This window comes from Pelmatolapia mariae, linkage group LG20 (assembly GCF_036321145.2).
Source record: "Pelmatolapia mariae isolate MD_Pm_ZW linkage group LG20, Pm_UMD_F_2, whole genome shotgun sequence".
In the NCBI taxonomy this organism is placed as follows: domain Eukaryota; kingdom Metazoa; phylum Chordata; class Actinopteri; order Cichliformes; family Cichlidae; genus Pelmatolapia; species Pelmatolapia mariae.
This window is the reverse complement of record NC_086244.1, coordinates 30,617,851-30,641,771: the sequence shown is the minus strand read 5'-3', so window position 1 is coordinate 30,641,771 and position 23,921 is coordinate 30,617,851. Positions and strand designations below refer to the sequence as shown.

Here is a 23,921-nt window from a genome sequence, read left to right as displayed (position 1 = left end):
TTGAACATGATTTTATATACATTTTATCGTAATTGTCGACTTTTCCAATATAAGAAAAATTACCGTTTTATTTCAATAAAACATTGCTAGTAATAGTATCTCCTGACTCTCGCCCTCCTTTTGAATATGACATTGCGCCTCTGTGATATTCACCTGTCTCTATTTTGTATCTCCACTCCAGGGTTACAGCACCCATGACAACACACATACACACACGGTGCCGTCCCAAGGGCCATTTTATTCGGAGAAAAGAGTCTCAATTGAGAATAAATCAATTTTTAAAAATATGGTCTTAGATTCGGTCCTCCTTAGGGCCACGTGAAATATTGAGGATTCATAGCGTTGTCGTGGTTGAAGTAGCATTTGGGTGTCACTCCTTGTCCATATTCAAAGTTTTACCTTGAAATGTATCCCAAAAAAATTAATAAAGAAATGCAAAGACAAAAAAGTACAAGTGGGTTACTCAAATCAAATAATAAATTGCAACAAAGGCCTTATAGTCTGCATAGGCTCTGTTTGCTGTACGCTAATGCGTTTTCAAAAGGCCCAGTATTAAATTTAAATCATTATTATTATTATCATTATTGGTAGCGGGCCTATTATTTGTATTGGCTATTGCCCTAAGAATCAGCCATGTGAAACAGACCATTAGGCTATCCAAACCACGACCTTGATCAACAAAATAACCAAAAGGATTTTAATGTAGACTGTAAATTTTACTTTATTTTTTACATTTCACTCTTACCCATCCTTTGAAATTTCTCAATACGTCTTGTGAATAAGCTTCTTTTAAAAGTCAGCCTAATTGTCACATTTTGGGAGGAAAAAATGCTCACAAGTAAAATCCAGACCACCATTTGTAACATATAGCTCATTAAACATTAATAGACGTGAGCCTACCTGAAGGTTATTCTTATTCCAAGTCAAACACCCAGGAAATATGTTGCGTCCAGCAGCTGTCTGTTTATTATCGAACGTGCCGAGAGAGTGACCCTCCATAAAAAATAGCAACAAGGAAAAAAAATGGAAAAAATCGATTGACTCAGGTTGATAACAATGACTAGAGTTGATTGACTTTTCTGAGAAGCAATATTAACCGGATTCAAGAGGAAAACTGATTTGCATGCTCTCCAGAGAAGTGTGATCTTTGCTGAGGGTGACCGAGAAGGAGGTGAAGCGTTTTTTGCGCTGGGAGAGCAGGGAGGCGGTAGCGCGGTTTAGCCGCATATAAGCGGGAAAGCTTTGGCTCAACCGGGAGATGATGCTGGGGGATAATAAAAATGTGTTAGACTGCCCTTTACCTATACATTCAAGTATATATATATAAATGTGTTAGACTGCCTCTGCTTATACATTCAAGTATATATATATACAACTGTAGGATACAATTAAGAACGAAAGAAACATGATGGGGAAGAACTTAAGGCAATGAGAGAAATGAAAAAAATGTATAATATTCTAAATTACACTAAACGATTAAAAGCCCATAACCCTGTGATGATAATATGATGCTTATAGGTTTGTATTGATTTGGTACAGAAACACACGCTCACAAGCAGTAGGAAACGAGTGAAAATACAATTATAAACTACATTTCCCAGAAGGCAAGAAAACACTAACAGCAGACGCTGATTGGACAACACCAGTATGTCGTCATGTATTCATCCAAACAAACCAGCAGCAATTGAATCAACAGCGTATGCACCCGAAGGCAGTCATGTGGAGAATAAACTTTTCTGAAGTCTTTCTTGAACTTTTTGCGTTAATCTTTTAAGTGACAAAAACAACTCAATTAACGCTGGAAGTAAGTGTTTGCATTAAACGGTGATATTTGGTCGAAAGCTACCATAGAGTTCTTCGTTGCTAGTAGCATTATATGCTAGCCTTGAGCGAGCTCAGTCATTGGTGACAGCTAGTTAAACAGCTAACTTTACCTTAAGCATGTAGTGGTCAGTTCTTATCCACTGATTAAATAATTTTATACCAACGACAAAAATCGCAGTAAAACACATCGTTCAGACATGCTTCGCTCGACGAATTCGTTTCCTCCAGGTGTTTCTTAAGAGTTAGCTAAACCAAGGTAGCTACGAAAATTTCTTTGTTTGTGATGATGCTCGATGTGGGAAAGGATTAAGTCCGTTTTATGCAGCTAAGTAGTTGCCATATAAGTCGAGTTCTTTTCCTGTAGGAAACAGTTTTTTGTGTATTTTCTGCATGCCTATTTTTTGAGGCTTAGTTATTTTCTTGGACCTTTAGCGCCATCACGTGTTAATACCTGCAAACTACGTGAGTTGGCATGAGTGGTACAAATTGCAAATCTTTTGCAGTTGTTTTAGTTAAATTTTATGTATTTGAAAAGGACAATGACGTTTAACATGGTCCCAGTGCGGAGCATGAAACTGATGTGCTGCACATAGAATTTATTGCTAATTTCTAACCCGTGTCCCCTGTTGGGCTTGTATGTTCACAATGCACAGGTTACAACATCGAAATGACTTAAAAACATAATAAATTATAACTACAATAAATAAAGTTATGGAAAATATAGTGTAAGAAAAATAGAGAAAAGTTTTTTTGGGAACATATTTCCAAAAGTGTGAATAATAATAAAATAATATTAGCTGAAATTACTACAGCTCTGATTTACCTTTAACCAACCTTTGACCTTTACCGTAAAAGATTAAATATCTTAATCAATTTCATTTCAGTTGGAAGTGTGCTTCATAGGTGACAAAACAATTGTCACTGTAAGATGAATTTCTCTGAGGTCTTCAAGCAGTCCAATCAGCTTTGTAAAGTTTCCCCAGATGGAAAGTATTTGGTAAGTGTTTGAGTAGTGCAATATGTATTTTTTTGTAGTATTTTAATTGTTTCCGGTAGAAAGAAATCTTTTTCATTCCCATTGTTATGTTACCATTACCATTGTTATGTTTCCATTAAATTACCTATTTCTATGGATAAGATGGAAATAGGTAATTTCCTTGCTGATTGTTGTCTTTGGCTTTACTCCTCAGGCTACATGTGTGCAGTACAGGTTAGTGGTGCGAGATGTGAGCACCTTGCAGATTATGCACCTGTATACCTGCCTTGACCAAATATCCCATATGGAGTGGTCCTCTGATTCTCTCTTTATTCTGTGTGCTATGTACAAGAGAGGACTAGTACAGGTAGGTTGAGAGAAAAGTAATGTGGATATCTGACCATTTATGTGGTGTGAATAAAGGTGATCAGTCTGCAAGTTGAACACTGTTCACAATTATACGAATAATTACAAATTCTTTTAAATAATGTTGGGGTTTTTTTTGGATCGATAGAAACTGATTACTAAAGTGATGTATGTGGATTTTAGTTGCACAGGCTCTATTTAATCAAACTACTAATAGACCAGTAATGCCACATTCCCTAAATTTAGAAATGATTTAATGACATACAGAAATACTTCTTCAGAACAAATGCTCCGTATCTTCAGTTGTAGTTTTTTGAGATTGTACTTTAAATTTTTGGAGGCTTCAGACATGTCCCGTTTAAAGTCTCAATCACATGTACATCCTTCTTTTAGTCTTAAAAATGTATACTAATTAACTTTTTTATACATACATTCTTATTGCTGTTACTTTAAGGACACAGTAGACTCCACATTAGATGAAGTAGTCTGAGACTGCTTTCAGTGAAACTCACTATTTAGCATTCAAATAGGTACAATAACTTTTAATATTCATTATTTCTTTCATTGGATGATCTAGAACCATGCTGTTTATTTTTATTGTGCTTTAACTTCTTTATTTTAGGATGATCAGATAGTGTTCAAAGTGACAGAATTGCAGTAATTATTGTTACTGAAGTGATGTCAGTTTCATGCACATCGTAGCTCAAGTTGCTTACCTTTGAAAGGGTATCCAGTGCCAGTCTTTCATTGTGTCTGATGCGTTCTTACTGTTTGAAATCAAACTGAGAAAGTTAGAGGATGTGTGTAAAGGATGTCATGAGTAATTGCCGTTTGCTGTCCTGGTGTCGCGCTCTGTCTTCCTTCTGACTTTTTTTTCTCAGGTGTGGTCTCTTGAACAGCCGGACTGGCACTGCAAGATTGATGAGGGTTCAATAGGACTAGTCTCCTCGCGCTGGAGTCCAGATGGACGTCACATTCTCAACACCACCGAGTTCCATGTAAGTGTGAAGTTGGTTTGTGCATGTGTGTGTGTGCATTGATGCACATGGAAATGTGTTTTATGCTTGTCTGGTTCCAACTGTTGCTGGCCTGCAAGGAACGGGGGACCTGAAAATAGCCAGACACCAGAGCCTTTCTTGACTGCCCCCTACACCCCCCACCTGCTACATGTATTCAGCCTGATTTCATAGCCGCCCTCCTGTTAGCGTCCTGTCATACGTGGGATTCAAGTACCTCTGGAACACGAGTGCAATGTGTATATGCCCTTCCGATGGAGGTCTGGTATTTTGTTTGGCATCAAGTCTATTTAATGATGTTTTATTGGTCATAAAAATACAGTAACTGTAGGTAGGCTTACCAACACTGATGGAATAAAACCAACCAGATCAGAAACGCCATACACTAACCAGGAGCAGGTTAAATGAATAACATTAATACTTTATATGGCTGTTACTTTTACTGCCCAAATAAAAAGCCAAGCAGAAATATGTTTTATAAGACAAGAGCCAAAATGCTCATTTCATTTTATTTAAATTCAATTCAATTTTACTTGTATAGTGCCAAATCACATGAGCAGTTCAAATCACATCAACAGTTGCCTCAAGGCACTTTATAATAATTTCCATTCTTGATGACTATTTGACTATTAGTTGTGGTTCACTTGAAGCTGATAGTAGTATGCTCTAAACATCAGATCCAAGAATACATATTATGTGGAAATCATCAGTAGTCATGACTGATGGACATTCCTTCACTCCACAATAATGACCTTGTAAAACAGGAGTACATATTTGATACCAGAAATAACTTATTTTTCTAAGGGGAAAGTACAGACAAAGGTCTTTAAGATTGCATCTTTTATGTTTTATGTCATTACTAAAAATATTTGAAATTTGAAGTAACATGCAGTATGTACATGCACCCACCAAATTTCAGCTGAGGAGATTTTGAGATTGCGCAAGTATATAAAACGAAGTACAAACCAAATAAATTGTCTGTGCCTCCAAATTCCTCTTTTATATTCTCTCCATAGTAAGCACATGTCGTAAGGGGTGCTGTTATAGCAGCTACCCTTGGGGCTTGTGGAATACGACGGAGGCACTGGTGGGCCATGTCTGTAACACTGAACCTGATTCCAGGAATCATTTAACAGGTGTTGTCGTCTAATACACAACTGTGTCTTGTCTGGAGTAGAGTGCAAGGAGTGCAAGTGTCTGTGGTATGTCTGCTTTGTTTCAGTCAGAATCTTATTGATAAATAAAGTTTAAAAAGGAACAGAATTTGAAAGGAATGCATTTTCCTTCCCTAAAGAGCTATGGCATTTGTCTACAGCTTAGTGAATAGACAATCTTAGTGCAGTAATCTTGCATTTGAGCATGTGTGTGGGCAGTTTTGAATGGTTAATATAAACTGTACTCATTTTTCTAATGTTTCTACGTTGAATTGTGAACACATTCCACATAACCTCATTTAAATTGCTTGCTGTCAGTGCCTTGCTGTGATGATTATTGATTCTTGATACTTAATTTTAGTTTCTCTAACAAAATGTCAGCGTTCTTTCTTTCATTTCTTAACTACACATTTGCTTTTTTAATTAACTTATATGTGGCTATTAGAAAATGAAACTGATGTCGTTACTTTTATTTACATTTTAATCACCTTTTCGTCCAATATCCAAGTGCTGCAAAAAGGTTCTAAAAAACCTTAAAAGCAACTAAAGGAGAAAAGAGGAAAAAAGTTGTATCCATCATTAGGACAAAAAAAAATTGATTGTTTTCATTAATTACATGTACTACATAGTTAATATTAACTTGTTAAGCTTTGCACCTTTTGTGGTATAGCAAAGTGCAGTTTTGGTTCAAATCACAGTCAAAAGGTAAAACTATAAAAGAAAAATTATGCTAGAATAGAAAGAATTGTTGTAGTTTTAGCCTGAAATCAGTGTTATATGGAATTGTTTTGTAGAGCTCATTTTCCTTTATTTTGAAGGCTGTTTTTTGTGAGTTTGTTGGAGTATGTTGTGCCGTACTGATATTGTCACTGGGATCAGGTAGTAGATGAGGTTTCCCATGTCAGTCCCTATCCCTCTTTATGTTGAAACGTCCTTGGGCAAGGAACCCCAAGTTGCTCCTAATATCATACCTTTTTTTGTCATATGGCAGCTTTGTGCCATTGGTGTTTTAGTGTTTGTTGTAGAACCGCTAAGGCTGAAAGGCCTACCCAGTGCAGATTATTTTATCTTTCTATCAAGACAAGTGAAAATGTAAGTTCAGTCTGAGAACGGTGTATCTATAAATTAATGTTCTATTTTGTTCAAACCAAATCAAACCAAGTAGTTCTGGTAAACAACTCTGAGAAATGAGCCCCAAAAAAACAGACAAGCTCCAAGACAAACAGATGTCAGACCAATTATAATACACTGGCACTTGAGGAAAATATTCTGCATGTACTGTGGAAAGGAGAGGTGATATGATACTTTATGTGCTACGTTTAATGGTCATTACTCAATTTAAAAGGCCAATGTCAGACAGCATGGAGTGCCACTGTTGTGTGAACAATTGCAGCTGCTGTGTCTGTCTGTGACAGGTGAAGCTGCTGCTCAATATGGTTATTGTGCAAACCTTCTGCTGAAGTAACACTGAGCTTTAATCATTGTCAAAAACTCTAGGTTTTTGTCAAAATATATTTATATTAGTATAAGCATTTAATCTTTCCCGTTATGCAGTCAAAAACCTGTAGTTACTCATCTCTCTCATAACTGGCTAGATGTAAGTAGGTTTACTTGCTGCTTACTGAGCAGCCTTTTGTGGTGCAGGTTACAAAACCAATTTAATTAACAGAGAAAAATTAGGAACTTGTTGTGGCATTGCCAAAGAGCCCACTGAACTTACCTTCACCCCAGCCCAAGATTTCATTAAGGCTGTGCCAGGCGGGTGTTCGTGTCAGGCTTAAATTTCAACCCACTCATAAACAGCCTGCTATATTAACTTGTTTAGGGACAGCTGCCTGTGGTGTGGATCATGCCTCTGTGTATGTGTTTGTCTGTCTATGTATCAATAAATCTGCTGTCTGTGTTTGTCTGGCTGTCTCAGTTGTTTTTTCTTTTCTTTTGTTTTTTTTAAGCAAAAGATCTTTCAAATTTCTAGGTCACAACTGTCATTGTGGCTGTACCAACATGATTATATATTCTATCTAGTGTTAACAAAAGCTGTAGAAGTCAGAACCACTAACCACTACTCGAAATGTTGTGAAATGAAGCACCTTAAAGCCAACTACTTTGTTTTTGCCCAGATTTTTAAAACATTTGTCATAGATGTAATAAAAAGTCACATTGCTGAAACTTAGCCTATGTATTGTGAGACTTCACGCAACTGGTGTCCTGTTTGAATTCCATTCATTTATCTTAGGACCTCACAAAATGCCACTCGCACATCCACATTAATCCTGCTTTACTAACTGAGGGTGGAAAAAGTCCAGCCAAGGACATTGCTGAGCTTGACTTGTCTAATGGTTTTTACATTGTTGGGTTCAGATTAGCCTTAGAGATTCTTTACTAGTACAGCTGGAGCCTTGCTAACGTGTAGCATTGTTGGCAGCAATGTGGCACTGTTGCCAACAATGCTACCGGACCGAACTGTAAATTTAGGGAGCCTAAGCACTGCAGCAGGGGACAATAGCTCACCCATACCCTATGTGGGCTGTGAAAGGCTCCTGTTCCTTGGTAGCATCATAAGGCTGTAACAGGAGAAATAGGCTATATTGGTTTGAGATGACTTCCTACGTGGAATGCCTACAAACTAATCCTCTGCTGACAGATAGGCCTATATGGCATCAAATACACTCGACCGTTCTCTCACACTCGCTTAGGCGCGCAATAAGAATGCAACAAGAATGGCTGATGGGTACGTTTTATTCCAGATTGCTGTCAGTAACTGTAGTATTTACATTCTTGTAGTTATCATATTGCCCACAGGTTTTCCTGATGGGAAGGTCCCCAAATTTTGATTTTATTTTTTTTTAAGAATACCTTTTATTACATATTACATGTATTTAGTGGTATAAATGAACCCCAATAATTATATTTGACATCATTTTAAGCATATTGACTTGTCATAATATGTCATGATTATTATTTGCTCCACCTTCTAGTATAGTCTCCAAGGGCTTTTCGTAACAATTTTCTCTGATAAATAAACAGCAGCTTTTGTGGGAGAGTTTTGTCTTTAACACCACTCCTGCCCCCAGACCGTAGTCCTACGTTTCTGCTTACCTTTGGTGAGGATACTTTATCTAAAGGGTAGTTTTACCACATAAGAGTCTCACTCTACACGGAAAAGCATTTCTCACCTATTTTCCTCATGCTAACCTTCCTCCACCAGGTTTAAAGTTACATTGCCTTTGGGTCTTGATCTCCCAGCGCCCCTTATGTGGTGGATTCAGGGTATTTAAGAAGTGTAACTCTGTTTGTGTTTGAGCGCTGTTGGTATTAGTTGTCATGGCACCATGTCTGAGGGGATGTCCAGGAAGCGTGCGGTGCGGTGTTATTACAGAGCCTACACAGCTGGATGTCTGGACCAAACACGCGGGTCAACACTTCAGTCCAGTCAGGTGACAGACTTGGACCGTTTCAAATATCTGTCTGTACACTCTGATGAAAGCCTCGTCACTTCAGTAGTTTTAGCTCTGCCCATTCTTAAATGGAAATTACATTATTTTTTACTGCCAAAAATAAAGTGTTATTTGAAGAATAATTTATTATTGCTGTTACTTCTACTCATATTATCAGACTCAAATGAAACCATTTATTTCCAAGGATAAAAATGCTTTTCTTCAATAACCTTAAATTATACAAAAAAGCCCTTGCCTTTTTAACTGTTCTGTGTTCAAATTGTAATTCACATTTTTGTTCAGCATACTTTTTGCCATTACTATTTAAACAGATGTAATACTACAGTTACAAAAAAATTCTAGTATTAAAAAATTTACATTGACCAGCCTTAAAAATTAAGACTGAAAAAATTCTTTTTAAGTCTTAATTGAGGATTCAAAAATAATATTCCTTTGCACAAAACTGGAGACAAAACATAAGAAGTGATTCATCTGCTCAGCCCAGAAAATTTGCGTCGATGAGATATCACAAAACTTGTTTTTCTAGCATCTGGAAGTTTTAAAAATTTGTTGTTGGAATGGTAATGTTGCAATTGTATTATAGTGAACACTGGGGAAAATTGGCATAAGGTTGAGTTTTGCTGCTGAATCTAACTTCATCAATCAATCTCTGAACACCTTAACACATACACATAGGCAGTACAAACCACGTATTCTGTAACAGTGTCCCAAGAGTCTTCTGGTGCTCCTTATTTGAAGGTCAAGATACCGCTTGTCATACTCCTTAGATCAGCATATCTGTCATGTTTGGCCACTTGCTTTTGTTGGCATGAGTCTGGCTGAAGTGAGGCCGCTGGGTATTTAAGTGACTGCTGTCAAAACTTAGAATTAACACATGTGTTCTCTTTGTTATGCCGACTTGTGGTCAGATAGCTGCTTCTCATTTGTGGCAATGCGTACAACTTGCTGTCAATTTGTCACACTTGTGGCAAACATGTCTGACATTACATCTTGGCTACTAAATTGACTGGTCCTATTCCTGCTATGTGTTGAGATGTTGTTTTGTATCTGTTAATTTTATGTGCTCAAGTCTTAATTTAAACAGGGTAACCTCTTTTGGTCCCTTTCAGTGGCTACAGGTCTTAAACATGTGTATTCATTCCCTGGGGAAGCACACTGATTGACAACACTCCACACACTTGGCCTTTCCAGGCCATCGTCTAATGATAGATTGATTGACTCTCACAGAGATTTTGCATTTCAAAGACATAAGACAGTCTTTCCACAGCTGTTAAAGTGCATGGTGGGAAATGCAGTCTGGATTTGCATAGCTGATCTTTACATATGGAAAAGTGTTTTGGTTGACTGACCTCATATTGCTGTCTATTGACAACCACTTGCCATATGGATGTAACACTTACCAAATAACTTATAATTAAATTTTCTTATTGAAGACCAGTGGTTGAATAGTTTGAATGTGTCATTGCAGTTAAAGGGATGGATGTGTTTACACTCTTTTTATTGTCTGGTAGAATGATCTTTTCCATCATTTAACTTGGAAGATAATATATGGTTTCCTTTTCTTTGTTTTCTCTGTTTTGGTTACAGTTGAGAATCACCGTCTGGTCACTGTGCACTAAAGCTGTATCTTACATCAAGTATCCCAAAGCATGTCAGAAAGGTGAGTATGAAACTGATATGATATGAATGTATGTCTACTACGAGTGTACCTGAGGACATGGCCAGCAGTCTAAATGCCTTGGCATTCCCCATGAATCACATGCCGTTCTTTACCTTGTGGCACTACCCAAGGATATGGGTCCAAACTATGGTCCTCTATGCTGACAGCTGTGCCTCTCTTCAGTAAATGGGGCATGCTCTTCATAACAGGCCTGTCAACAACTAGTGGAAAAATGATTGTGTCTGACTCTCCCCATTTTCCACATGTAATACCATGCCCTTTTGCAACCTGTGTATCTTCAGAGCTGTCATATAAATAATATCGCCGTGATGGTTGCATACCAGACTTTATGGTGCCAAAGAATTAGATAATGAAAAACAGATTAAGCCATGTATTATGTGATCAGAATGGACAGTTGTCTTTTTTCCAAGCTGTTACATAGACATGTTTTAAAGAAAGAGGAAATTCTTTCTGTTATTCTGTTACTATGACTAAATATCCTTTTTAAAAAATTGTGAAGGAAAAGTGATTATTTTATGTGTCATTGATGCTCAAATTTTTAATACTGTCCCTTTTACCAGTGAGCAGTTTTTTGGAAAATAAAGTGGCATTTTAGAGTTGTTTTCCTCACTTTTTGTTCTTTGGAATTTGTTCAAATTCCCTCTTGATCTTCCATAGAAACCATTTGTATACCCACAGGTATAGATTTCAGCAGAGATGGGTCCTATATGGCCTTGGCTGAACGTCGTGACTGCAAAGACTTTGTTAGTATATTCGTGTGTGACGACTGGCATTTACTCAGGGTAAGTAGAGCTACAGCTGCATAAGATTTTGTTTGTAAGGCCATTTTAATGTACTCATCAATTGAGTAAGACATGTAAACTACAGTGAAAGGGACCTTAATTTCGATTCCCAAAAAGATATAGACTTATTAGCCATACATTATGACTATCTTTATTGTCACATGAAATTTGCTCCTAAATTTAAAACACGTAGAATTGAATCTATGGTATTTGTGTAATTTGTTCATACCAGTTTGATTTGATCTCATTGTGTGGGTCTACTGCTTTTTCATTTTTCCCCTTTTCCCTCCAAAACATGGGATGTGAAATCATTCTCTGCAGGCTCTGCTGGGGAACTACTCTATATCTGATGTGCTTTAATTTTAGTCCGAAAGTTCTAAAAACAGTATGTGGTGTAAGGGACAAATAGCTGAGAGGCACTTGCTTTTATGCTTTTTCTAGCAGCAGGTGGCACATGTTTGTAATGCAGCACATGCTCATCCCATAAAAGGCGAATAGATTCTAGTATTAATTAAAGTCATTATCATTCATGTCTCTTACTTGAATAGCTGCTTTGTTTTTAAGTAGATGTCTGAGATCATCCAGTTTAATACAACTTAAACGACAAGACTACAACAAGGCAGAGCTGTCAAGTCACTGGGTCATAATTTTTAACAGGTCCTAGAATGTGCCCTGATGAAAGGAGCCAGGAGCACTAAGAGTCAGTTACCGAGATTTCTCTTTTATCTCTGTTTCAACCAGATCAGACAGAGTGGTATTTGTGTGCACTTATGAACCTTGGGCACCCAACACAGTGTTTCTGGGAACAGCTGAAAATAGCTTTTATTTTGTATTTTGTTTCCTTTTATCTTTTTATATTGTGCTAGATATGAGGAAAAATTAAGTTTAAGATGTTCACATTTTTTTTAATGAATGTCTTAATTAACTTCATTTAATGTCACTTTTTTATTACAGCATTTTGAGACTGAGACACAGGACCTGGCAGGATTGGAGTGGTCTCCAAATGGCTGTGTGCTGGCAGTATGGGACAGTTGTCTAGAGGTTAGTTAATTACCTCATACAGTAAAGATCCATCACTGTAATGTCAAATTACCTATCTCAGTTAAACATGAGCCTGTCATCAGTGAATCACCCAGTAAACTGTACCCTGGCAAGAATGGCAAGTGAATAGTTTAGAAACTCCAGTTTAGGAAGACAGTAATCAAAGAGTCAGCTTTAAATTATAAAAGAACATTATCTGCAGTTTAAATTTTGAGGCATGGTTGGGGTACTATAAATAGGTACAAGTGTTCTTTATGTAAACACTTACGCAGGATAGGACAAATTTGTATTGATCACCTCACAAGAGTCTCATAATATTGGAAACAGGAATACTGCAAAATGTAATTACACTGTATAAAAAGTCATAAAAAAAGTCATAACACAAGATATCCTGTAGTTCCCACACCCAACATAACAGATTTACGGAGATGTGTTATGCATAAGTTGAAGGGGATCCACACACACACACACACACACATATATATATATATATATATATATATATATATATATATATATATATATATATATATATATATATATATATATACTGCTTTCTAAATTTAAAAATGAAGCACACTGACATCTGTCTGCAACATCTGTCTACTAAAGGTTGTCTTAACCACTGTACTTAAGTGCTAGCAACAGAATAAAAGCATTATTATTAATACTGTTTCATGTGTATGTATCCTCTACACAGTATAAAGTGTTGCTCTACTCTTTGGATGGCCGGTTGCTGTCAACCTACAGTGCCTATGAATGGTCGCTGGGTGTCAAGTCTGTGTCCTGGAGCCCCAGTAGCCAGTTCCTTGCAATTGGCAGCTATGATGAAAAAGTATGGATGATGTTAAAAATTTTTGCTTCTTTCCTGATGATTGCCTGTTTTTGGTTTTGTTTTTTGTTTTTTAAGATGAGGTCTTCCTTTTCACAAATTTCATGCAGTTCCTCCTAAAGTCATAAAAAGCTTCACAACTTTTTTCATTGATCATTAAGACCTGTAAGGAGACTTTGATGTGTAAAATTTCTAGAGTTCTCTCTTAAATAAAAGTTTTAGTATAGTTTCAGGTTCATTTTTATTTTGAGCAGAATGTGTTGTGTGCAACTTTTAGTATCAGTGAAATTAAGACACTTTTATCTTTATGTCAGGTGCGCATCATCAATCATATCACATGGAAAAAAATCGCACAGTTTGAGCACCCTGCAACAGTGGAAAGCACAAAAGCTGTGAGTATTGAGCGTTTTTGATGGGCCTGGAAGACATTGTTTGATTACCAGTTAATTACTCCTTCTTGTGGTTCTAGACTGTGTATAAAGAAGTGGAGAGAAGGCCAGCTGTTGGCACTGACGAAATGTCTCTGCACAACATCACTACTGGCAGCACACTCTTCAACACCCAGAGTAAATGTACGTAAGCAGTATTCATTTTTAAAGTGATATTTGTCTAAAATTACCAAGGTCAAGTAACCAATTTTGTCTCATTATAAATTCTTTGTTGTTGCCTCATCTAGATGAGATATGCTCACTGCCAGTCCAAATTCCTGTGGTCAAACCAGACCCAGACCGAGCCAACCCCAAGATTGGGGTCTCTGTTTTGGCATTCAGCTCAAACAATCACTATCTAGCCACCAAAAATGGTGAGATTTTTTTTCTTTTACCTTTTTTATTGAACTTTCTTGTTGCACTAATTGTTGACAGGAATGTTTTATTAACTGACCTTTGAAACATTTCTGTGAACAGCTCTTTTTCTTGGCCTAAAAGATTGCATAACATAATCTGCACCCACTTAGATTCTTAAATATGTGGTGGTGAAAGTCCCAAAAAGCCTCTTAACTTGTCAAAGGCAAAAGTATAGTTCAGAACTGAGAATCTGAATTACACAAGTCTGTAATGTGTCCTGGAGCCATTTCTAAACAACTGCAGATTCCTGCATCATCAGTTCAAACAACTTTAACTGTGTCTGTAACTGTATGTTGTAACTCCACTTGCAGAGGTTTTAAAAAGAAACCGCTTTCATCTTCAGCTGAGAGGAAGTTGATTTGAATTACTTCAGTTTCAACCAGAATTATGCTGATGGTTCAAGGTGCAGTGTGCTAAGGGACATTTAACTAAATATGTGCTGCTTTATGTATATTTTTGACCTTGTGTGCATAATTTTGACCCTATATAGTACAAAACTGACTGACTTTTGTTGTGTACATTTGTTATGATACTAGTATTGGCTCTTTAGGCTGAGAGTGGTTTTGAATGTGTATGACTATTTTTGTAACTGCAGACAATATGGCGAGTGCTGTTTGGGTGTGGAACATGCAGAAGATGAGCCTGGAGGCTGTGCTGGAGCAGACATCAGCAGTACGATGTTTTCAGTGGGACCCACGCCATCCCCGGTTGGCACTATGTACTGGCAACACCAAGCTCTATCTCTGGTCTCCAGGAGGCTGTGTTGCTGTTCAGGTCCCAACTGAAGGTAATTTCCTTGGGTACTAAAACAACTGAACTTTCAAGTAGTTGGGAGTCCAAAGCTTAATTACATTGTTCTCAGACATAGGAAAGGAGCAGAACTCCAGTAGCCATCCTGTCGTTTTGTTTAATCTCCATGGTAACCACAAGGTCGCTGTTAAATTCATTCATTTTATTTTTTACACTAATAGAATATTAAACACTGATATCATGAAATAGAACTTAAGATTGACACCAAACATGCTTTTGCTTTGTTATTCTCAAATTGTTTAAAACAGCATGGCTGAAATGAGTGGAAATCAGCAAGTATTGATTTAGTTTAAATCATAGTCTTTTGATTTAAACATTATTAGTTTTAATTATAATTTAACCATCAAAGTTTTTAGTTTTAGTCAAAGGTTGTTGCCAAAATTTTTAGCAACAAAATTAGAACTGGCTGAAATTCTAGTTCATCTTAAAAAGCTACACTTCATTGCACTGGGCTTAAGAGCAGTCAATGTGGATCTCGGTTAGAAGTTTAAGAAAAAAACAAGGACCAATGAATGCAGTCTGCTCTTAGTGGACCAAACCATTTTAAAAAACATTTTGTTTGCTAAACTACATGAAAACAAGAAACCTTAAAGTATTGTAACTGCACCAGTTTTTCTGAAGTGTATGTGGACAGTTTTTCTATGTGCTCAGGTTTTTTTGGGCGTCTTGGATAACCTTCCATAGTTGTTCATCAAAGGTTATTTGCCTACCCTTACTGATTCAGTGATGCATAGATCAGAGTCTGTGAGGGCATACCATCTGTTACAGACATGGACATTATTTTGATCATACTTTCAAAAAGGAGGTTTATCCATAGTAGGTTCATTTAATAACAACTTTTGATTGACAAGTTGTTAGTAAATGAACAATTAGTTTCACAGCAACATAGTCACATATTGCCTTTAGTTTAAGATTGTGTTGTTTATAATTGAAAATAGAATCGATTTACTGTCTGTATTTACATGTAGAATGTCTCTGTTGTTTCTTTACATTTATTGCTTTAAATGTCCCTGAAATTGAAAATCTCATTACACAAAGTTGAAGTGTATTTTTTAGATACTGATTTCTTACTATGAGCATGTTTATGTGTAAAGGCATTGACATCACAGTTATCTCGCTTTTATTCCTGCCAGGTGGTTTTCAAGTTCATTCTCTGAACTGGCATTGCAGTGGCAACTCCTTGATACTGCTTGGAAAGGAGCAGCTGTGTTTGTGCTACATGGAAACTGATGAAGAAGACAAGTAAAGCACACAAAAAGAAGGATAACTGGGTCATAGTTCAGTCTTATTTAGCTGTACACACAAGCTGAGTCAATGACCACTGAGAACACTCCTGAACATGTTAGCTTGCATATGCTGGACTGTAGCTGCTCTTAAAAGTGTGGGCTACTGGAACATGGAAAGTGATTCCTACTGATAAATATGTACTCAGCACTAGTTGCAAACACTGTGAGAATGTGAAAGTTTACAATTTTCTATAGATTTCACTTAGTGCTAGAATTTCCTGTTTCACCTTGAAATTTTGTATTTGTTCTAAATAAACTTTGTCATAAATATAGTTGCTTTTGGGAGTTTTCTAAAAGTGTGTTCAGCCTTTAATCAATATGATTTGTTTTCGGTATATGTCATGTTACTGAAATCAGTAGCTGAGTTACAGTTAGGTATCTTGATGAAATGTAGTCGCACTGTTGACATGAGCAAAGACATGAGACAATTTTCTTTAGTTGGTAATTTTAAAGCAGTTCTTCATGACACAAGTTGCATTATCTTTAACCTGCAAATAGTGCATCATTACTTGTAGCATGTAAAAGGCGTTACCCGCTATGACCAGACTGAAATGTCAGTAAGAAATCCAAACAGCAACAGGCAGTACTAAATATACCAGGACAGTATTTCTTGTCTTCAAGGCATCATCTTGCTCTAAAGACACATGAACTGTAACTTCAATCAGTCCTAGTAGTTTCAGTCCTCGACAGTACAAACGTAATCGTAAAGCAGTTCTATATCCACCCCAAGCCTCAGCCCTGACAAAAACATAGAGGCATTTTTAATTTTCCATAGTGGCTACTGTGCTACAGATATCTAAAACAAAAAACAAAACCTTCACGTGTTTGTAGAAATGAGTTAATATCCCTAAATAAAATACTTGAGAACTGTTAATGGTATATTCATATTCTTAGATCATTTAAGTCAAATGCATTGGAAAAAAATGTATCTAAACAAAACAATCAGTATTTACAGATTCACTTGGGATATTTCTTTAAAAAAAACATCTTTCATGCAGACTGAACATGCAGGGAACATGCACAAATAAGACCACAAAAAAAGGCATTTTGGGATGTTTTCTGTTGGTATTGGCGATGCATGGAAGTATGTTCTGTAACCTTTGGCTGGACAATAATATCCACAACGCACACATTCTAGGAAGTTAATGTACTTATGCAAAGCTTTATCTGCATCTGTGCCACTTTGTAACCCAACCCGCCCTCTGCACAGTTTAATACAGCTGAGTGCAAATATATGTCTAAAACAAATGCAAATTGCAGCACCATAATGGCAACTCACAGAACAAACATAAAGATTTACATGTTCACATTGCACATATTATTTCTGACATAAAAAGAACATTTTTGTTATTGTAGCTAATACAGCTCTGCAAATGGTAGCTCCCTGCTCTAAGCAAAGACATCATTTAGGTAAATATAAGCACTGAAAATAAGACAAGGGTTAAATACAAGAGAGAGGATTTTGATATGTAATTCATCATTACTACTGAACAAGCCCATGCATTCTGCAAATCAGTACCAAAGCTGAGCCCAGTGCACAGCCTTGCAGATGCTATGCTCTCCTATCTAGTTTCCTTCCATATCTCGACATAAATTTATTTGAATAATTATGTGACACAGCAATCCTACTCAGTTCATCAGCTGCTTTTCCATTCCAAGAAGCTACATGGCTCTGTGGTCCGAATAATGCAAACACAAACCATATCATGTAGCAAACGTGGAACTCATCTTGGCTGATGATACGGTTTCACTGTTCTAAATATCACATTCATTTTGACAGTCTGTCATTTAGTGGTTAAACCAGAAACGTGAGACTTCAAGAAGCTCAATATAAAGTACGTGCTGTGCCTTTTATCTCCCAACTCTTATAGCACGGCCACACACTCCTGAAGGTCGTGTGTGTGTGAGACTTGTGTGGAACTCTGACAGAAAGGGGGGACTAGGGGCACAAAAAAATGAATGAGTAGACAGTTGTTACAGTGCTGTGCATCATTTACGTACAGTTGGCTGACCATTACACCGACTCAGGAAGGTGTGTGGGCATCTCTTGGATTCTGCATACACGCACAGACATGTTACACATTACACTGCAGCTTCCCTCAGACAGTGTAGTTTAACACAGACACATGAGTTGAACTGTTGTAGTTTGGAGAAACGACTGAATTTAGAAGCCAATCTTGCCGCGTGTCATGGAGTAGCCCAACTTAGCTTCATTGTTAATGAAGGACATTATGCCTAGATATGTTTCAATAAGCAGGGGTCTTTCCAGGATCAGCACACCGTTAGCTCGACCTGGGATCGGGTGCTCCTTATGGGCTCTCTTCACTGCCTGCACGAGCTGGATTTTGAAGTTGTCCAACTTGAGAGGTAGAAGGAAAAAATATGAACCTATTAACAGCTACTTCAAAAGTGCACAATTTATATATTTATTAAAATAGGAGTCGCTGTCTGGAGTTAAGTATCTGAGGTTGCTCTGGAATAAAGAATACATTCAAGATTTTGCAGTAGAATGGGCTTCATTCACTGCATGTAGCAATGCCTGGATGAGAAATTGCCCAAGGCACAGCTGTTGTCTTGCCAGTAAGATATAAAACAGCTTCAAAAATATCTATTGATATACCAAGTTGAAAAGTATGAATAACTGTCTTTATCTTGAGGGCTGAATTATGTCTTTAAGGCAAGCAATCAGTCCATTGTTTCCAGTTGAACTGTGACTGTTTGTTTGAAACAACCATTCACCAGCTGTCACCATTGTTTCACAACACAGAAAAAACCTTACATTTTTAAGCTTTATTCACTTAGTTTTCATAATGTCAAGTAGCCTATTACCGGAAATAATAAAAATGCATGTTTGGCTTTATTTAGTTGAAGTGACTGTACCTGGCAGAGAGAGGCCACCTTCTCATCAGCATGGGCCATGGGGTGCTCTGTGAATGTGGCGTAGGGCATCTCTGTGGACCAGGGGTTCCAGCGGTTAAAGAATGAAGCCCGGGGACGTTTGTCCCATTGGACACGAATCCCATAGCCTTCTCTTCTGTTTGACAATACAACAGTTTTAATAAGATTAGACAGCTGACGACATTCATGCAGCACAACCACAGAGATGGACCACAACGGTTTACAAAAGGCATTTTGTAAGTTTTTACATTTTACTTCCGTGTGCATCAGTTTGGAAACATTGTTTTGTATGTATTTATTGCTATTTAAACAATTAAAAGACATCTTTCTGTTTTGCTAATATTAAAGGTTAATGTTGTCATGTTTACACATTTATTTACTAATGTACTCTGGGTGTTCACAAGCTGAAATTCTGACATACTTGTTGAGGGATTTGGGTGGAAACTCAAACTCGCCCACTGAGATGGTGTCCACAGCATTGAGAGAGATCCTGATTACTTGTTGACACAGCAGGTTAATGAAGTCATACTTGCACACCAACAGGGACCTGCACAGAATGTCAAGACAATGTTACCTTCTACCTGATATGTCTCATTAAATAGTAGTCACTTAAAGATGAGGTATGATTCTGACTCACCTATCAGTTATCAGCACAAGTCTCTCCCTTTCGTTATTCCAGTGATCAATTCTGTAGAAAACAATAGTTCACACAAGTGTTCATTTTTATGCCTCCTGCCTGATAATAAACATGATGACGGGATACTTACTCAGCCAGCAGCCAGACACTAAGCACCTCTCCATCCTCGGACGGCAGTGCCACAGTCCTGATGTCGCTCACCGCCTGCTCAATGGTACCTGGCTGAGATCAGCATCACACAACCGTAAATCATCTGAGCCTCATCCTCCCTGTGATCTGTTACTGTGATTGTCACAACATGCTGCCCTGCACTGACGCCTACGGCTGGGGGTGGTCGTGTTTACTTAAAGGTACCTAAGCAGCGTACGATAAGTGCGAGTGGATCATATAAAAATAAACGGGCTTATCACCGCAAGCTGGAAAGGATGGAGCAACTTACTCTGAACACGAAGTAGTCCTTCACTTTCGCTTGCATGGTGGGGTTATGCACATGAAAAGGCGTCAGCGTTTGTAACGGGGGACAGCAGGCCACGGAGGCGGCGTGTCCAAAGCTTCGGCCGGCCTCCGGCGGCGTGAAGGCAACCTCGACCCCGTCCTCGGTTTCTGCAGGGTGGAGAACCGCAGCGCCCGGACTCTCCGGCTCCATTGCGTCGTTGAGCTGAAGCATAATGAAACGTCTCCGTTTCCCGGAGCTTCCCAACGATGTGCACCGACTGTTAGATCTAAAAATCTCCTCCCGACGACGCAGATTCACCCATTGCGCACAAATAATGTTGTGATTGTGGGGGTAACGAGGAAGTAGTTCCCTATTGCTTCACTTCCCCCGTTTAATTTCCTTCCTGTTAAAGGGACACGGTGTTTTTGACCCATGTAATTACCAGTAAATAATTTATTTTTTAAAGCAGGTGTTTGGATTGACTGGTTCAGTTTTTTTAATCATCATCACTGCTATGATACGGAAAGGATCTAAAGTAATGTTCTAGTTTTTATCGCATAATTCTATTGACGTTATTATAATGTACTTATTAAATAAGTGTACTGCCACTTCCTGCCTTCATTCCTGAAGATGATGTTCTTTTACGTTTTATAACACAGTAAAAGTCACAGCAACCCGATAGTTATACTACAATAATATGGTAATAAGATTCATTTGGCTCATAACCTCCTGACCAGGTAAGTCGGGAAATAGCAAGAAAAAACTTTTTCTTTAGGTCAAGTCAAGTGCCTTTATTGTCATTTCAACCATGTGCAGTGGTACAGTACACGGTGAAAGACCATGGTGCTACATATACCAGGCAATCAACACAGGATTACATAAAGTGCAAGTGCGCAAAAATTGCAAAAAACAGTGAAACATCAGACAGAACGGAACGATAAAGACACGAGACAGTGCAATACAAAACTGCAACAATGACAGTGGGTTGTGCAAAAGACTGAGCACTGTGCAAAAAGTAACTTGATGTATGAAGGTGTGTGTGTGTGTGTGTGTGTGTGTGTGTGTGTGTGTGTGTGTGTGTTTGTGTGCATGACATTGTTCAGTCTAAATCATTTGTAGTATATCTTCATCAAAGGAAGTTTCATAACTGATCTATCAATATTAAGAGTTTAGCTGTAATAATATTTACATTTATAAGCTATATCAAGAATAGTAAACCTCCTTTATATAAACATTTATTGAGAACGCAGTGCTACAGCAGCATTTAATCAAGCATTTAGCTTGATATTTAATCAATGGAGTATTTATTTATTTTGTAGTCTTGGACGTTTTTTTTTTTATATTTACTCTTCCATGTTCATTTTTGGAATTTTTTTGCCAAATGCCATCAGTATTTGAAATATTAGGCATTACATATAATTGAAAACAATCACCTTAATAAGAAATGACGAACTAGGTGTGCTCCTGAGACCCAGTCTGTTCATTATGTCCTTTGTAGTGGACAAAAAAAAAGTAACTTAAAGATACTTTGTCCCCCTCGGCTTTCAGGACGATAAACTAATGCTCACAATTATTTAATATTGAAATTAACTATAACAGTTCCCTCTAGTGGAAACTCTGGAGAACTGTGAGCTGAAAATGCATGTTTACAAAGAGTGTACTTGTTACGTGTCTGCAGGCTGCATGTTTTCTTTCCCTCTCCTTTTGTTTGCCTTTCCCTTAGGTCGCAGACTGCAGGCTGATGTCAATCTGGGGATGTCCAACTAATTAGAGGAGGGAGACCCTGATTGGACAAACCAGGAGTGCACACCTTGATAAGGAGACTCACCTGTGGCTGGGCGCGGCTCTCTTCCCCCTTTTGAATTGTTTGGCTCATGTGTAAAGCGCCTCTGCTGTGTTTCTTTTGTTTGATGGTTGTGGTGGGAGTAAAAGTGGACTAGGTAAGTTTGGGGACCCCATACACTTACTCCCGTAGAGACTTTTTGTTAGAAACACTAGGTAAGTAGGTTGGTGCCACCCATGTAATTTTGAGCTTGTTTTGAGTTGAGGTTTAGGGTCTTTCTGTTTTTGTTTTTTCTAGGATAATAGCTCAGCTATGTTTTGGTTTTGTCTTTTTGGTGGTTTTTTTGGCACAACCTAACTGTCCCTTTCTCCCCCACATTTGTTGTTTGAATTTGGGTTATTTATTTTGTGAGAGCGCTGCCATTAAACCTTTTTCTTAACACCTGTACCGAGTTTCCGGAGTTGTTGTGTTATTCCCTCCTGCCCTCGGGGAGACGTAACAGTACTGTTTAAGAAGCAGTTTGCCCACAAATGAAAATTGTCTAATAAACCAGCATTTTGCTTTAAAAAGAGACTTTTCGGAAGTCAAATGATAATGCTTTGTAGCTATATTGCAGTGTTAAAAGAAACTTGTCTCCCTGCTTTACCTGATGCTTGAGTGTACATTAGTCTTGGGGCAGGTTGCAGACTAGTAATGATGATTTGTAGTGATTAGAGTTTTCGTTTATTGTTGTTGTTGTTTTTAACCAAAATGTGAAAGAGTATTAATCTTGAACTGTTTTTTGTGTTGTGTTGTGTGTGTGTGTGTGTGTGTGTGTGTGTGTGTGTGTTGTTGTGTTTTTTTTTTTTTTTTTTTTTTTTTTTTTTTTTTTTTTTTTTTCATAAAGGCTTAATCAGTACAGTACAACTTAACTGGAAAGGTCAACACATTTGTAAAACAATAACTTTTTAAATCTGAGCTTGACTTTGACTTGTTTTTCAGAGAGTTGTTGATGTATATGGGGGTAAAGATCACACGTGGATGAAAGTGGGTGTTTTTGTTTGTGTCCTTGCTCTTTATAATCCAGACTTTGTTCTCATGCTTGGTTTATCAGTTTATTGAGGAAGAACAGAAAATGGTCTTTAATGCTCATCTGAATTGTCTTCCAAGCCATGTTTTATGAAATTACAACCATTTAACACCTTGAGGAAGACCATGTTTTGTCTATGACTGTAACTTGTTTTTTTGTGGAAGGTTGTTTACTACTGTCATATACATATACACATACACCAAAGCATAGCTGTTTGATTTCAATACTTTGTTTTTTCATTAGAAGTGAACAATTAGAAAAGTTGACTCATCTAAACACAAATGTATTTGACAACATCAAATACATTTGCGTTTTGTAATTTCCTCTTTGAGCCTTCAGTCAGCCATATTTCAGACTGAGACATGCCTTTGTGATTAGAATAAGTTTGGATCTCTTAAACTTTCAGTTAGTACTGATGCTGTTTCTCAGTGTCATAGTACTTAATAAGCAATTTTCTGCCAGAAACTTTAGTCAAAGATATATTTCAAATAGATTAACAGTGGCTGCAAGTTGATTTAGTTAAACCAGTAGATTAGATCTACTGATTTTCATCACAATGTGTGCTTCAATGGAAAAGACAACTTTATTAACAGCAATGTGAACTGTTGGTCTGCTGTAAATAGTTTGTTGGGCCAGCCACTTCTTCTTTTGTCCTCCAATTGCAGAGTTTCCTCATTATTTTTTTAAAATTTTTTTTTTTTTTTTTTTTAAAGAAATTGCACACCATGCTGATATATGCCAAGTCTTCAGCTGATAACTTGGGAGTCATCTTGTTGGTGCACAAATACTATTCATTGTCCATCAAACTATGTTATCTTTGGTCAATTTCATAGATTCAACTAAAGAAATCCAAAACCAATTGTGTGTTTTTGAGACAGACTCCTTATAAATGTCCAAAGAACAACTTTGAAAGGCTTTCAGAAAACCTGGAGAACTATTGCTCAAGACTATTTAAAAAATAACAAAGTCTGTCTCACTGGAAGAAAACTAAAAGGAAATGAGGGGTAGCTCAAGGCCATAGTAGGTC

General features: G+C 37.5%; 2 protein-coding genes across 2 annotated transcripts; one reads left to right on the top strand and one right to left on the bottom strand.

Annotated features, from left to right (window-relative positions):
• Window positions 1-1,670: 1,670 nt before the first annotated feature.
• On the top strand, window positions 1,671-16,301 carry wrap73 (WD repeat containing, antisense to TP73). Its single transcript, XM_063463397.1, has 13 exons — window positions 1,671-1,804; window positions 2,709-2,821; window positions 3,015-3,167; window positions 4,048-4,164; window positions 10,382-10,454; window positions 11,154-11,257; window positions 12,212-12,298; window positions 12,999-13,133; window positions 13,445-13,522; window positions 13,600-13,702; window positions 13,807-13,932; window positions 14,571-14,762; window positions 15,919-16,301. Exons 2-13 carry the CDS (start codon window positions 2,753-2,755, stop codon window positions 16,029-16,031), a joined length of 1,350 nt encoding a protein of 449 aa, XP_063319467.1. The 5' UTR covers window positions 1,671-1,804; window positions 2,709-2,752; the 3' UTR covers window positions 16,032-16,301.
• Window positions 16,302-16,518: 217 nt separating this feature from the next.
• On the bottom strand, window positions 16,519-20,425 carry tprg1l (tumor protein p63 regulated 1-like). Its single transcript, XM_063463398.1, has 6 exons — window positions 20,046-20,425; window positions 19,737-19,828; window positions 19,607-19,657; window positions 19,391-19,516; window positions 18,952-19,105; window positions 16,519-18,430 (listed from the first exon to the last, which is right to left on the bottom strand). The coding sequence occupies exons 1-6, from the start codon at window positions 20,271-20,273 to the stop codon at window positions 18,236-18,238; spliced, it is 846 nt and encodes a 281-aa protein (XP_063319468.1). The 5' UTR covers window positions 20,274-20,425; the 3' UTR covers window positions 16,519-18,235.
• Between the last annotated feature and the right edge of the window lie 3,496 nt (window positions 20,426-23,921).

What these genes read in the sequence shown, in the direction of transcription:
- wrap73 (XM_063463397.1), top strand. Translation starts at nt 2,753, where the DNA reads ATGAATTTCTCTGAGGTCTTCAAGCAGTCCAATCAGCTTTGTAAAGTT. An exon ending in CCCCAGATGGAAAGTATTTG is followed by an intron (nt 2,822 to 3,014) that starts GTAAGTGTTTGA and finishes TTTACTCCTCAG; the next exon opens with GCTACATGTGTGCAGTACAG. An exon ending in TCCCAAAGCATGTCAGAAAG is followed by an intron (nt 10,455 to 11,153) that starts GTGAGTATGAAA and finishes GTATACCCACAG; the next exon opens with GTATAGATTTCAGCAGAGAT.
- tprg1l (XM_063463398.1), bottom strand. Translation starts at nt 20,273, where the DNA reads ATGCTTCAGCTCAACGACGCAATGGAGCCGGAGAGTCCGGGCGCTGCG. An exon ending in CTTGTGCTGATAACTGATAG is followed by an intron (nt 19,517 to 19,606) that starts GTGAGTCAGAAT and finishes CATTCTGTGCAG; the next exon opens with GTCCCTGTTGGTGTGCAAGT. An exon ending in CCACCCAAATCCCTCAACAA is followed by an intron (nt 19,106 to 19,390) that starts GTATGTCAGAAT and finishes ATTGTCAAACAG; the next exon opens with AAGAGAAGGCTATGGGATTC.